Source organism: Cyanistes caeruleus, chromosome 1 (genome assembly GCF_971803275.1).
Source record: "Cyanistes caeruleus chromosome 1, bCyaCae1.hap1.1, whole genome shotgun sequence".
NCBI classification, from domain to species: Eukaryota; Metazoa; Chordata; class Aves; order Passeriformes; family Paridae; genus Cyanistes; species Cyanistes caeruleus.
The window spans coordinates 98,794,036-98,809,541 of record NC_141701.1 but is presented as its reverse complement, the minus strand read 5'-3'; the positions used below and the strand labels follow the sequence as shown (position 1 = coordinate 98,809,541).

At 35.8% G+C, this 15,506-nt stretch overlaps 1 protein-coding gene across 3 annotated transcripts in view; it reads right to left on the bottom strand.

Moving 5' to 3' along the window:
- Window positions 1-15,090, bottom strand: part of POU6F2 (POU class 6 homeobox 2) — a 311,706-nt gene extending 296,616 nt beyond the window's left edge. For 2 of the 3 annotated variants that reach the window (XM_086844510.1, XM_023919541.2), the window contains exon 1: window positions 14,974-15,090. In XM_086844510.1, coding sequence (XP_086700636.1) covers window positions 14,974-15,078 — 105 coding nt within the window. In that variant the 5' untranslated portion in view covers window positions 15,079-15,090. Of the gene's footprint in view, window positions 1-14,224; window positions 14,311-14,973 lie in introns of those variants that run through there. The other variant, XM_023919539.2, reaches the window with a different exon arrangement.
- Between the last annotated feature and the right edge of the window lie 416 nt (window positions 15,091-15,506).

The following is a 15,506-nucleotide window of genomic DNA, read 5'->3' as shown; positions in this document are numbered from 1 at the left end:
CTACAACCAAAACTTGGCCATGTAAGCCCAATACACCCTCCTCTGGGTGCTCTCTAATAGCTTCATGTCTTTTTTATATTGTGGTAATCTAAACTGCACACGCAACTCAAGGCGAGACAACACTGGTGCAGATTCTTTAAGAAAGACACGCTGCCCTAATACTATACAAGCATAAGCCTCTTTGATACAGAAGTCTTCTACAAGTGGAGAGCATTGTAATAAGTCCAACACATATTCTGTTGAGAAGAAAGCTTGTTAGCAATTCTGTAATGCAATACTTGATTAACCACAGCAAAGGGTAGACTCTCAAATTAATCCAGTTTTAGCCTGTGATTTATTTAGACTAAAAGGAATCTCGTAGTATGATGGTGTAGTATGAAAACTGAGGTTTGAGAACGGCTTTCTCATCTTTGCAGCTTAAATGTCAAAACCTTCATCAGGCTGTTGGGAAAAAGAACCCAATATGAAAAAATTACACCCATACTCATATATGTACTGGCAGAGTAATTACTGCTTTGTTCCTCCTTTTAGAAACATCTTTCAAAGCTCTCCATTAATGTCCTACTTTTTCACCTGTTATCTCTTTCCTCTTAGAAGAAAAGTTTTCCACCTATCAAAAACCAGTTGGTTTGTTGCAGGGGAATTGTTGTGGTTGTGGTTCAGTCTTTAAACCGTAATCCATGAGAAAGACACTACCAAAACTAAGAAAAATTAATCACACACTTTTTCCGAGCTTGAACTACACAGAGAACCACAGAATTACAGAATTGTTGAGTTTGGAAGGAACCTCTGTAGATCGTCTAGTCCAGCATTCTGCCAAGACAGCTTACACAGAAATGCATCCAGGTGGGAGAGAGACTCCACAAACTCCCTGGGCAGCCTGTTCCAGGGCTCTGTGACACTCAATATAAATAAGTTCTTCATGTTGAGGTGGAACTTTTTGTGGTTTAGTTTATGGCCATCACTCCTTGTCCTGCACCATGGAAGAGTCTGGCATCATCCTCTTGGCAACTTCCTTTGAGATATTTCTATGCATCAGGCCCAGCTTCCACAGCTCCTCCTCATAAGAGAAATGCTCCAGACCTCTAATTATCTTTGTGGCCTTCTGCTGGGCTTCTCCTTGTCTTTCTTGTACTGAGGAGCCCAGAACTAGACATGGCACTCCAGATGTGGCCTCTCTAGGAGGAGTAGAGAGGAAAGATCACCTCCCTCAACCTACTGGCCACACTCTTCCCACATTCTTACATGCTGGAGAAGAGGCCATCTCATTTTCATGGATCTTTGATCTGTATTTCATAACTCTAATTTAGGAAGCAACTCAGAAAAGAATCACAGTCTTTTAATAGTGGTTACCCAAATATTTTCTGACATGAGACTGCTGCATAAAGTGACTCAGTTATACACCTACACACCTTGGATACCGATGTGAGCTTGCCCGCAAATCCCATTCTTATCATATCACTTGTGAGGGAAAAAAAAGGTATTATTTTAGTAAAACTTAATAAAATAATAATTGTTATTTTCTTTCTCTAGCCTGAAGTGAAGAGATGAAATCATGAAAGGGGGGATGAAATATATACTTTATCCTCCTATGCTTTACCCTTCTATGCTCATGCTGGAGACAGATGCAGATACAGTGTGTGTCCAATGTGGCACTAACCAAGTCAAAGCTGATTCAAAGCAGAAAGACACTGACCAAAAAACCAACTTTTAGAAAAGCAGATTCAAAAAAAGTCATTAAATTACATGGAGGGATGGATTGATACCATGGCCAGCAACACCTCTGGTAACAGAACAGGTCTGGATCTAAGTCATGTCTAGAGACTAGACATGACTAGAACTTCATAGACTCTTTCTTGGTTTTATAATCTATCAGAAACACTGTGGGCCCAGATTTGCCACCAGACAATTCCTGTGCCAATCTACCTTCAGTTAAGGAATAAAAATGGAATTAAGGAGATTAATGTCAGTTTTTCAACGTCTAAAAGCTTCATAATGTACTAATACAGAACAGGAAGGTGATGGAATTGAGCCCTGGTTTTATGCTTTTCTCAGTTCTTGCTGCACCACTGCCACAAGCATGGTTTGCTGGTGCCTTGTAAGATGGGCCCCAAACTTGTATCTGAGCAGATGCTGAATGGATAAAGGTGAAGAGAAAGGATATGACATGGATGTAGTTTTATAGTACTCAGTTTTCTTGTACACAACAGGTTCACACAGCTCTCTGCAACAATGTAATCCTGGTTTCTAGTCCTAATCTTTTGACCTTTTTGAGCCCTTATTAGTTCAATATATAAATCCATAAAAAACTTATTAGAAAAAACCTCAAATTTTCAACCTTACCAAAACACCTCTTCTCTGACTGCCATGCCCTCCTTCCACACTGCATCTCCTGCTTTCTTCTAGTCCCACCTTTTTCACACCCCCATGTTGGCAGTTACTGTTCCCCCTTTACACATCACCCCAGTGTGTACAGGTTACCTATTCCCAGTTCTCCTTCAGCATGGAAACATTCTCTTAAATCATACATGAGATTATATAATTGTAAATAATGCTCAAAAGAAGCTAAATAAGTTTCAGAAAATTATCCCCTCCTGTCAGAGATAAAATTGGTGTAGAATAGGAATTAAAGTGACTTCAAGTTGCCAGTAGTAGTAATTATATCTGTTCAAATGGTAATCCAATGTTCCTTCCCCATAGGAACCTGAAGCTTTTACTTTGCAGTAAAGGGACTGTATTGAACACTTAAAGTGGAAAAAAAGCACTTGGCTTTGCAATGCTTTCATTTTTAACATTGTAAATAGTTGAGGCAGGTGAGACTCAAGAGCCAAGTATCCCCTATTATGGGGGCTTAATGTGTCTTTGTGCAAAGACCAGAGTCTATATATATCAAAAAATCTAGAAGTCGGTCACTGTTCAAGAAAAACTACTGGGTAAGTTGATAGATTTGTCTGTTGGAAATAATAATGGCAAGATCTCTGGCAAATTTTTCATTCAGAATGAAAATTCAGCTGTCTTAGAACCTTTAATCCTACCATTCATATGAAAGAGGAAATAAAAGCCCATATGTCTCAGTCTGACATTTTAAAAGCAGGACAGTTTGAGTACTTTAGTCAAAGTTACTTTTCTTTAAAAATTATCTTTTTTAATTTTTTAAAATCATGCAAAGACAACAAGCCCCACTTTAAAATAGAATAAGACTTTTTTAGAATTTGGCATTTGACACAGAATAAATATATATGTGTATGTATGTATGTACATGTTCATGTGCACATACATAAACTTCCCACAATTTCTAGGAAGCAAAGTAACAGTATATATCAACTATATACCAAATATTGACAAAAAAGTCACACTAAAAGAACCTAATCTGCAAAGCTCTTACATAAACAATATAGCTGTGTCACCTCTGCAATTTCCCATGACAGGCATAGTGGGAAGTTAGTATTTCAAGGGGGACAGAAATAATCTGATACTCCTAAAAGAGGCAAGAATATATGGGCTTTACTTGGTGCAATGAATAGGACAAAGATACTGTGGAACTTGTGCTCATGAACTTTGGAATTGCATGGAGTTTTTCAGGAAGCATTTACAGAAATACCTGTTGGATGTGACTTGATAAGCTGATCCTGTCCATGTGCAAGTGATTTTCTGAGGCTCCTTCACAAGGTTCCTTTTTCTGTGAAATTTTAGGGGATGTAGCTATTTATAGTTCCAAAGTACACGTGCCAACTACATTTCTCAAAGTCTTGGAATATAATCAAGCATGGGTGGCTTGTCACAGGATACCTGAAGACACATGTGAAGTTCAATGCTCCTACTCCTCAACACATTCAGAGTTTTACTCTTAAGTCTGATGTATTTTTAAAATGGGCAAAAATACCACATATTTCCCTATCTTCCTAGGGAACAACTGAAGTATTTTAGCAGAAATTGCCTTCAAAAGTATTCAGGAAGAGTTAGCCAACCAGGTGGAAATACTAAGAGCAGAAGCAAAGGTCTTAAAATAGGAAATACTGGGCTACTTCAATTATAGAAGGTTCTACAAGTTCTGTCAATATTTTTCCCTTAGGCTCTCACAAAATGGGGAAGCAAAGAGAGAAATATCTCACAACTTCACAGAATCCCTTAAGCCTCCTATGTTCCCATTTAAAAGGGATTATGAAATAAAACGGAGTAGGAAGCTTCTCAAAATTTCAAAGGAAACTCTTGTGTCGATGCCAAAAATGCTATTTTAATATTTTTTCCCATGTCTGACTAATTTTTAGGTTTTCCTCATTAGCATAACTGTCATTCTTTGCTTTGCTTTTTTTTTTTTCTTAGCTGTTTTTATTCACTCTTTGACTTGGAGTTGAAGAATGCAACTTTCAATAGAAAGTACAGAAAGAGGGAATTTAATTGATGTTAATTCCTATGGATTTTAATTTGTTTTCTTTTTCCACTAATCCAGGTATACTAACTGAATAATGCTCTGGAAAGATAGATCTTTGTCAAATGTCACAGCAAGCAACATTGCAGCCCACAGGGTAAAAAAAAAAAAGAAAAAAGAAAAGAGAGAACTAGATTAAGCCTTTTGTTTTAAACATACTCATTTTAAAACCAAATTGATTGAGAAAGCAGCCTTGACTAGTGTGGTTTGAGTAGTGCTCTCTTCCCTCCTTTTCATGTTTTCATCACTGCCAACAAAGATATAGATGGAAGCCAATAAAACAGGATTTGGACCTTTCACCTTGTCTGTTAAAGGATATCTATTTGTAACTAAATAAGGCTTTCGCCTTCCTCTTTTCCCCCAATCTGATATCTGCCTATCCCTTTTTCATTTCTATCTGAAAAAAATGAAAATACTAGACCTTTTTTTGGACTCTATCCCTATTTACATCAAGGTGGATTTCTACCATTCATGGATATATAAAAAAACTTCAAAGCACACATAAATGAATTACTCTTACAACCCACTTTACAGCTGGTTTGTACTTCCAGATGGTATAACAAGGTCCCAATATAAAGTAGCATTAAGCTACTATCTCCAGTGGTTGAACTTCTCAAAAAAGATAAATAACCAAACACAAACATTATAAAAATGAAAAAATAACCACCATTTTTTAGTGAATTTTATCTTTTCAGATGCCATTTTCAGTCTTGTTTTTTCCAAAATTAAGGGAAAATATATAAAATATTTTTACAGTTTACCTTGCAGGACTGACTGGCAAAATAAAAAGATCTGTTTGGAGAGGGTATAATTAATATCAGTTAGGATGAAGCACACTGGGTTTAATTTTAGTGTTGTTCTCTTTTCCTTTCTGTGCCTTCTTTCTGGTTATCTCAGGAATCACTAATTATTCAAACATTATAGACTGCACTGGTAAATTTGCTCATGTAAGGGCTTCTGAATTTGACAGAACAAGCTTAAAGGCTGCTACTGATCCTGTTTGTCCAAATACAACCCTGTTTACCTACACAGATTTACTTCTGATGAATCCTGGTAAACATCAGATAGAAAAGAGACCCCCCAGAACTCATCCTGAACATGCTCATGTTAAACATCTGTTTGAGTTTTAGTTTAGCTTTTATTTATATTAAGAAAATATGAAGCTACTTTGCAGCTTTTTTTTTAATTTAAAGTATAACTGAAATTCACCTATATACCTTAATGTTTGTTGTATCAGAAATGAATGGTAGCACAATACCATTGAGGTAAAAAAATTCTCAACACACTGGCCAGATTAAAAGCGCAGATCTTTGTGCAGTTCTTAATTCAATAAAATGCTGTGGTACTTCATGGTCAGAAGGAAATACGCCCTCAGAAGCATCTGTTTCTTGTGTGTCCTTCATGAGAGTCAAAGGGTACTTTACAATCCAATCCAATGCTGGATATAACCTTTTAAATAAATAAACCATGGTTTAAGGATTTAGAAAGCACTAGATCAAAGAATGTAATCTTTGAGATCTAATAACTACAGTGATGGGTCTAACATAAGGACATGAGCAGAGTAGAGCAAAGGTTTGCTGAATATCCATGTGCCTCATGGGTTAATATTCATTACAGAGTCACTCTAAATCCCTAGTTACAGGGCAACCCTAAATTTCTCTTCTTGCTAAAATCCAACATGAACTAGAAAAATAAACAGACAATAAACAGATATTTAGGGAAAGAAACTCCAACCTTCAGCTTCTTTTGTGTTGTTTGACTATTCAAAATCCAGGTCTTACTTTCCAAACACCTGCCAATTTCAGTTTCAGCCTCCAAGATTTTGGCTACACACCCCAATTAACACACACACACACACACACACACACATGCATGGATTTCTACTCTCCAGGATTAACTGAGTGGAGATGAAGAACTGGCTTATTTTTTTCAGCAGTACATGTCTATATCCTCTTGTAACCAAAGGAGATCCAAGCCTTTAGCATTATATTGTCCAATGCACAATGTGCTGCTCATGAGAGCTTTCCCAATAAGTTGTAGGGATGCTTATGGATGTGCTCAAATGGTTCCATGACCACCCTTTAAATAAGCAATAGCACCAAAACAAACAAACAGATAGCTGTGTTCAGAGCTATTGTGAACCCTTCACACGCTGTTTTAGAGCACTCCAAGTTTGTCATCTGTCAGGCTTTGAAACTACAAGTGTTGCTCACCAACTTGCACACACAAAGTTTTCTTGTCTACTTTGGTGACAAGCTGGAGCAGGTGGTGAATACTGCACACAGACTTCTGGAAAAATCTTGTTATCTTTCTTTATTTCCCACCATGGGCATTACGACACACAAACCATCACTTCTGCCTACTGCTCAACCAGCATCTTGTCAAATCTGGCTGCAAGATTAAGCTTCCCCAATTCTGAATTCAATATTGCAACCCTAAGGACATAAGAATCACACTGGAACATTCTGGGTTTTGGAGTTGTTTTTTTCCCTCTTAATGGACAAAATTGTTTCTACTCCAAGATCATAGTTTGCCCTGACTATAATGATAAATCATCATGACTGACACTAAGCAAAATGAATTCGATATTTTCTGCTTTATCCTTCCACGATAGAAGCCACATTTACGTTTGCCACAACTTTCAACCTTTCTTCCAAAAGATTAGAATTATACAAATCTCATATTATTTCTGCTTTGTATAATCCATTTGAAAAAAGGGAAGCACATTTTGTACACAGAAAGGGATGGGTGCAGCAAAGAGAAGGTAAGATTTAAAGGTTGGCAATCTTGCAATAACTGTTGGTTTCCTATAGCAGCACAATTCTTTATTCCAGATTATTTTATTTCATTGGAACAGTGTTCTGCCTAACAAAACTAGGGGGGAATCCAGGACTCCAAATGCATTCAGCACTTGGCAGCATCTGATTCTAGTAGCAAAGGTTATAGACCCAATGACAGTGTCTCAGAAATACCTGACTTAACCATTATCAGAATTATTTTCATCTTTAGCCTTTTTTTTTTTTTTTTTGTATTTTTAAAGGTGGATTCAGTATCAGGCACATTTCTCCATTTTTATAATTAAAAAACCCCTAAACAATGACAGCCTTTAATATGTTATACTATGAAAAATTAAAGCTGATGCTAGTTTGCCACTGATGGGAGACAATGTGATTTTAATTCATAAGCTTGAAGCAAGGATATGAAACATTCTAGTCACTAATATTGTTGTTTCAGTCTTAGTCTGTGCTGCAAATCTATTTTTAGCTATTTATTCCCACACCCCCCGCCCTCAAAAAAAGATATCTTTCAGGAATAGGCTAAAGCCATCAGCTTTTTATTCCAGTAAAACTTCATTGCCCTTGAAACATAAGAAAAGCTCAAGTAAAAACTGCATTAGAGTTCCATAAGTTGGGTTTGTAAGTGAAAAAGCAGTTAGACATGTAAACATTTTAGTGAAAAATAGAACATTCTGATACAGAAGTATCACTTACAATATGTCTAGCAGCAGCTGTGTAATACTATTAACATAACTTTCACTAATCTGCTTTCAAAACACTCATGCTCTGTTATTTTCTGTTGCTTGAAACTTTTTTCCATAGCTAAAAAACACTTTTGTGTAGGGGGTAGCTAAAAAACACTTTTGTCTTTTATTGTTGTTCATGTAATATTTCTTTTTTGGAAGTGCCATTCCATAGATGGATTCTGTCTTCCAAATGCACATGAGTCCATGATCCCTGAAATGAAGTAACTATAAAATAATAGTTACTTCATGGAATCAATGAGAGAAATAGCATTAAGTTCCATTTTAACTTTTATTTTTTTTCTTTTGCTTAAGGTCCTATTTCCCTTTACAATGCCCTTCCCCATTTGTGGATTCAGAACCCCATCCTGGAATGAGTCACCTTTGGGAATAGGTCATATTTAGCAAGTAGTTTAGGTAACACTCACTGGAAATATCACAGGGTCAAAAATTACTCTCTCAAGTGTGATTTTGTAGCACTGCTTGTCAAATTATTTGATTTCTTTAACAGTAAGGTGGCACAGGAAAGTCCGTCAAGACAAGACCTATGTGTTTTGACAAGAACAACTATCAGAGTTCTGCTTTGTAAATCCTCATTCACATGTGCAAAGGACATGGGACAGCTGTACTACAGCAGAGAGCAAGGTGCATTTATGAGGCCCTCATCTCTGAAAATAATTTGTTCATGTTTAAATCATTAAACAGTATCAGTTGCTATTACTCATGTCAGTAAAAGTTTGTTGGATATAGTTTTGCTATATATATTATGGCATATACAAATACTGATAGAAACAAACAGGCTTATTAGTAACCACAAAATCTTTTCTAAACAGCTAAAGAAAATTTTATTTATATAATTTGCTATGTAAGGATTGTTTGAAATAAAGGTATTTGCATCCTCTCTTTCTCCCCCCAACCGTTTTTTTTAATGAAGCTTTCTCCCACTACCTCTTTTAAGAATGGCTAGAAATGCAGGACTGTCCCTTGATCTTCAAAATTTTCTTTTGATCTAACAGTTAGATAAAGCATTACTGTAGTAAAGCACTACCAGTCAACAGAGAACCAGCAGCAAACATCAACTAATATATCTCTTTTGAAGAGAAAGTACTACACATCACAGAGGTTTCGAAGCCAGGTTGAAACAAAACCCCTGAAGTGGTAGTCCGTTTGCTTGTAGCCCTAATATCCTCCAAAATTAAATGTTCAAGACCCTTGAGTTACTATCTTTGTTCCTAATAACCAATTCAAATTGTAAAACAGTTTGTACAACAATTACTCAGTATTTAAGCCAGACCTTGTTATGTTTATTAGAAGTTACAGTAACACAATAGGCTTGTTGGACCAGATACTGCCATTGTTATATATATGAGGAATCCCACTGAATTCAGTATCACTCTGTGCACTTGAAGATTTAGCAGTTGCAGACTTCTTATGGGCTTAAGTGATTTGCTGGCCAACTTTTAGCTACATGTTTTAAGTCTAGTTAAGATTAGTAAGAGATAAATATGCACATGTTCAAAATTGCCTGATCTGAGGTTCTTCCATTTTTAGAATTTCAGAATAAAAAGCTACATAACTAATGTTGCTGAACAATGTAAATCACAGTAAAAAAGAGTATTTTCCCATATCTTCATCTAATGTTGAAAGTGCTGTATACAATTTCTCTCCGATTGTCCTTTTATTTTCTTCCATTTGAGTTGCAGTTAAGATCAGAGAAGAAAAATAAAAGTCTTGTTACAGCTACAGGTCACTGTAAGATAAGAGGCTCAGCAGTCACTTCTATGCACTGTACACACAAAAATGGGCCAGACTGATATTTAGTTTATCAGTCTAGAATCTAGGAAACATAACAGAGGTACTTGAATGTAAATGCATTGCCAAAGATAATAATCTACATCACTGGAGGAGTGTCACTTGTCCAGCAATTTAAAGGTCATCTGACGTACTTCATTTTTCTCTTACAATTAAAATATAGCGAATATACACAGAATACAAATCACAGCTTTTTTTAAAATTTGACGTCTTAATTGGCTGGCCTGACCCACAGATGAGACAGCACAGTAGTACAGAACAGAAAACAATAAAGAAATTCAATAAGAAAAAATTACTAAAGATGTTTTTAGAAAGCCGATTTCAATTAAAATCCAATTTTAGTGTGAAAAGAAGAAAAATCTTTTTAAGTATGAATCAAAATGATAAAAATTCATTTTTTCTGCTGTAAAAACAAAAGTCAACAGAAAAATGCATTCTTTTCCTGGAATCCAGGCCTAGGACCAAAGAATTTACATGTATTAAATTAACAAGATCCAAACTCCTCTACAACAAATATTTATACTGTAAAATATTACAGCCACATTCCTGCATCTCCTTACAATAATAATTCTTAGGGACACAGCATTCTAGAGAGTGTATACAACAGTGGGTTTCTGCAAAGATGGAATGCTTCATTACCAGAGTACCAGCTTGTTCATAAATATTAAAAGTATGGTTTTGAAGTTTTTCAAGCATATTTCTTACTGTTTACATTGTCTCTCTACTACTGAAAAACACAGTCAATGCGTACCTGTCCGTAAGTCTTTCCCTCACAGTCTTGAACTGAAGAAAACCACTGCTGGTGACTGTAAAGGACTACAATGTTTGCTCTGGATATACAGTGAGCAGTCAAGGGGACAAGTAGTCTGGCCTTACTTATGCAAGCGATCATCCTTACAGTGATTCTTACTTGAAAGAACAGGATTTGTCCAAAAACAAAGACAAAAGGGCACAATTCCTTGCTGTCTTATACTTGTGGGTCCTAAATTTACATGTAATATGGTTATTTTCTGTTTGTATATGTTATAGGCATTTCTTTATATTAGATTAGAGCTGGAAACAGATATTCTAAGAGAAAAATAGCTTCTTTACTGATACAAGAAAAATAATGTAGAGATTGCTCAAGACAAAATAACATTATAGATCTGATCTTCATTTGGTCAAAATTAAACTCCTGGATACATATTAGTCTGCAATATAAAAACAACACTGACAACAGATTAAACTTCTGAAAAATAACCAAAAGCTACAAAAGAAATGGCTTCTCTGAAACATGTTCTATTGTGGTTAATCATGAGGAAGAACCCAAAGAAAAAAAAAAAAATTAAAAATGGCAACAAACTGAGACAGAACACAAAGACCCACATTGGCTGCAGCAATGTATCAGCTTCATAAACTGGAGAACGCTCTATGGGAAAAGAGCATGTTTACTCTTGCATAAATACCTTTTACTACATGGTGAGATCATATGGAGGATACCATTGAAATACAGAAATAAACATGCTAAACTTGTGGAAAGAGCACTCAAACATAGCAATAATAACTGCAAACACATGCTTATTTGAAGAAGAGTGTTACCTAATTTGCTTCCTCTAAATATACAGAGATCTAATTTAAGCTGCTCCCCTCCTCTTTCCCACTTTACTATATTTGCAAGAGGCAGTGAACACAGAAATGTGCAGCCAGCCTGGGCCCTCAGGCCGGTAGATCAAGATGGCAGGCTGGCCTGGGCTCCCCTGGCGACAGCAGAGCCAGAAGGGTGATTGGACACAGTGACCTGTCTGCATGAGATGAGACAAAAACAGGAGGGCTGTAATGCTGATGAACTAACCTGTCACTCACAAGCTCAGGTCTGAAGGGAAAAAAAAAAAAAAAAAAAAAAAAAAAGATGGAGAATAAAAAGAATAAGAAAAGGTATAGTAGAGGTTTTAGAAAGCATACAAGGCAAACAAATTGTAACATCACTGGAATAATTAGATGGTACATTTAATTACCTGTTCATTCAGACGAGCTCAGGATATATAGGGAATATGGCATAAAAATCCAGCTAATAGTTTCTATAAGAGCAAAACACAATTGAAGAAATAATGGATCTTGCAGTTTGGCATGCAAGGAAGGATGCTACAGACTATTGCTGGCAGGGATCAGGGTTTCATGCCAAACACTCCAGTTATGAATCAAATTCACTATGAGCAATGAGCTTCTAGATCTTGACACACAAGGCAAGGAGGTTGTTCTTCAGAGTACTTGGCTGTTTTATTGCTTGCTTGGGGGAGGAAAAATCCAGAGGGAAGGTTCACAAGCAATTCTGCACCCTGGATCCAGTACACCCAGGCGCTGCATAATGGTCAGAATTGTAGCACTCTGTCCACCACTGCCATCACCAGTGGGAACCACTGTGGGCTGGTGGTTAGACACAGATGAAATCCAAACTTTTTTTTGAAAAAGGTCAAAAATGCATTTAATGATGAACAAGTACTTGGTGTAGAAAATGCCTTTAAATCAGTATCTTCCTGCTATTCCATTTGTGTCATACACAGACTAATGCTTGAACTACAAAAAACTGCTAGTGTGTCTGATCTCTATAGCATCAGCTATATATGTACAATTTGGATTTTTAATTAGGCAAGCTCAAATTCCATTAGCAGTAAACAATACCAAATTTAGAGCTACATCTGCAGGATTAGTGAAAAAAACCTCATTCTTATGACTGGAAAAAAATACAATGCTGACATAAAAAAGCCAAATTATAAACAATTATCCAATTTTTTGGGTTTGGAGGTTTGAAAGTTAGCAAAGGCGTTTAAGAACTTTTTCGAATAGTGTCAGGAAATAAATTTTTTTTCTAAAAATATGCAACTACTAAATATGCAAACCTTAACTATTTATCAATACAAAATAGAGATTACAGTGTGGAAAGATTTTCTGCCATAAGGCTTGCCTTTTGACAGTTATTTTCTCTTAAAGTTCATACAGAAAGTCTGTGTCTATTTTCAGCAAAGTATGGTAATTATACTGATTGGCCTGAGAGTCCCACATTTTAACTAACTCTTTCATTATACAACCAGAAAACGCATAATTTTTTATCAGAAAAAAATACTTTTAAACTTTTTATTCTATCTTAACACACAGATAATAACAACCAAGCACTGGACAATTAATCAAAATAAAAACAGACTTTTATGAACACCTTTTGATGTGCACACTTACATATATGAAATGGAAATATGCACACATGCTGACCTGAAAAAAATGTTTGCAGCACCAAAGACAGTAAGTTTCAGAAAAATAACATCTATAAAGTCTGATACAGAAAACCCACAGAAGTTAGTCACCTAAAATACCTAAATTTATTTTTCTTTTAAGTACATGTTCTTGCTATTAATTTTAGGAAATTAAATACACATGATATTAACATTTTTCCAGACATTCACTGAACTTTTTTTAATTCATGAAATATGGAATGTTACGCACAGAAAAAAAAAACAAAACCTTCTACCATTTCCAGCTTCAAAACCACTTTCTGAGAGTTGGCAAGCCTTAAACATAAAATAGCTAACTTACACTTTCTTACATGCGAAAACAAAAGTTACATTAAAGAGATATTGCAAGCTTTTCCATTTTAAAAAGATTTTAGGGTACATTTTCTGTCAAGTTTACTTGCTCAAAACCTTGCCATTGTATCTGCCTTACAATCATTAAATATATTTCTGTAAGACTAAGCAGGTGAAACAAAAAGGTAATTAACACAGTGTAAAATACATCTTTTTGCACAATGTAGTACTGTCAAGCATGCCCCACATTTTAGGTATAAGCCAGACTAATAGAAAGCTGTTAATGTTTGGAGGATTTTTAATAAAAAATGTATCTTCTGTTTTTAAAATATTTAAAGCAATAAAAGTCTGTGGTAAACATGGTATTACATATTTGACATTTTTCGCCCAGAAATGCATTACTATGTACGATGGTATTAATAAACCATGTGCTTTGAGGGACTTCAGTGCTTTGGCATAATTTACTTGAAAACAGTGTGTAGAATGCGTATTTTTCTACCATCATATAGAAAACAAATACTATGTCATCAGCTTAGCAGCATGCGTTCACTATACTGGAAACATATGCAAAAAACCACAAACTTTTGAGAGTTCAAAAAATACCCTTTACCAGAGACTGATTTACAAGTCAGTGGTTAATGAGAAAGTGTTGAGCACTTAAAATTTTGTTAGAAAAAGAAAAACAAGCACCCTCAGCTGACTCCGACTGCTTTCACAGGAAAACAGCCCTCCCTGTTCATCAGAACAAAATAATTTCTTTCCCCACTTCAGGTTATTATTTGAAGCAAATGAAAAGACAATGATTCTTCTCTCTTCTAGCTAAAGCTCAAAACAGCATGGTTAAATCACACATATAAAAACTACAGACTTATAAGAAATCACAAAACAGAAAGAGAAGGACTCACTGACCCATTTGGAAGACAAAGACGACAAAACGGAAAAGCTCTAAAAATCAGCTTGTGAGGCCTTTGAGAGATATTCTTCTGGCATTTCATCACAGCAGCCCCAGACCAGTTCACTTCCCTGGATACAGGGAGGGAGAACTAAATAGAGCTGTTTATTAAAGCTGTTGTGCTGGATTGCATTAGGAAGCACGAACAGACCACCTGGACCTTTCAGATTGTGGCAGTGTTTAATTTGCAGGCTGCCCCTCTGCAGCAGCAAAGACTACTACATTTACCAAGCTCAATCACATATTATCAGGATTAGGAGTATAAGAATTAAAAATAAAAATAAAAAATAAAAGCCACAGCATCTAGTACAGGAATACAGTCAATATAAAAATAATGAACAACATTACAAATAGAAAGCAACTCCCCAGCAAACATAACACTTTCACTCCTCGGTTCTTCTACTTCAGCATATTTAAATAAAATAAAACAGCAAATTAATAAATACATTGATTTGGTAAAGCTCAGACTGAATTATAAATGGGGTTTATTAGAAGAAAAGGATGGTGATTTAGGTTTTTCTAGTGATTCCCTAGCCAGATTATTGTGTTTCTTTTGCCTTTCTCACTTTCAGTACTATACTCGCTGGTAGCTGAAGATACAGATAGAAAGATGGTACTGTAAATATGAATTATGTGAATCATATGGTTAGACCCTTGTGAAAAAAAAAAAAATAAAAGGGGAGTTGAGAAATGGCTGACTCCATACCTGACCAATTACAGCTTGCATGGTCCCTGTGTCCTGCTGAGCTGAAAGATCGCAATCCATCATATGTAGTCTTTGAAAAGGAGAATGGGGGTTTCTGGCATGCATCTGTCAATCAACTTCTGCACTCACAACCATCACCAAAAGCAAGGGAAAAAAAGTCAAGCTGCTCCACCAAATAGGATGAAATAGTCATGTGACCTTCAGCACACTCACACACATACATACTTCCATAGAACGTATGAATTTTCTGCAGATATGAAATGACATTGACAAATACCCAATACCAAGTAAATAAAGTGAGACAAACAGCTACTCACCAAAGAGAAAACACTTGCTGTAATCTTCAGCCTAAAGATTTAATATACCTAAAAGGTATTTTAAACTGAGTGTTTTCTTTAGAGCCTAAACTTTTCAGATAAGAAATATATTATATATGCAGACAGTGGTCAGAACTTTAACCCTTTGTGTCCTCTTGCAGCCTCTATTTTTGTTCCCCCCTTTATACTTTTACTTTATGGCTTTTTGAGTTCTTG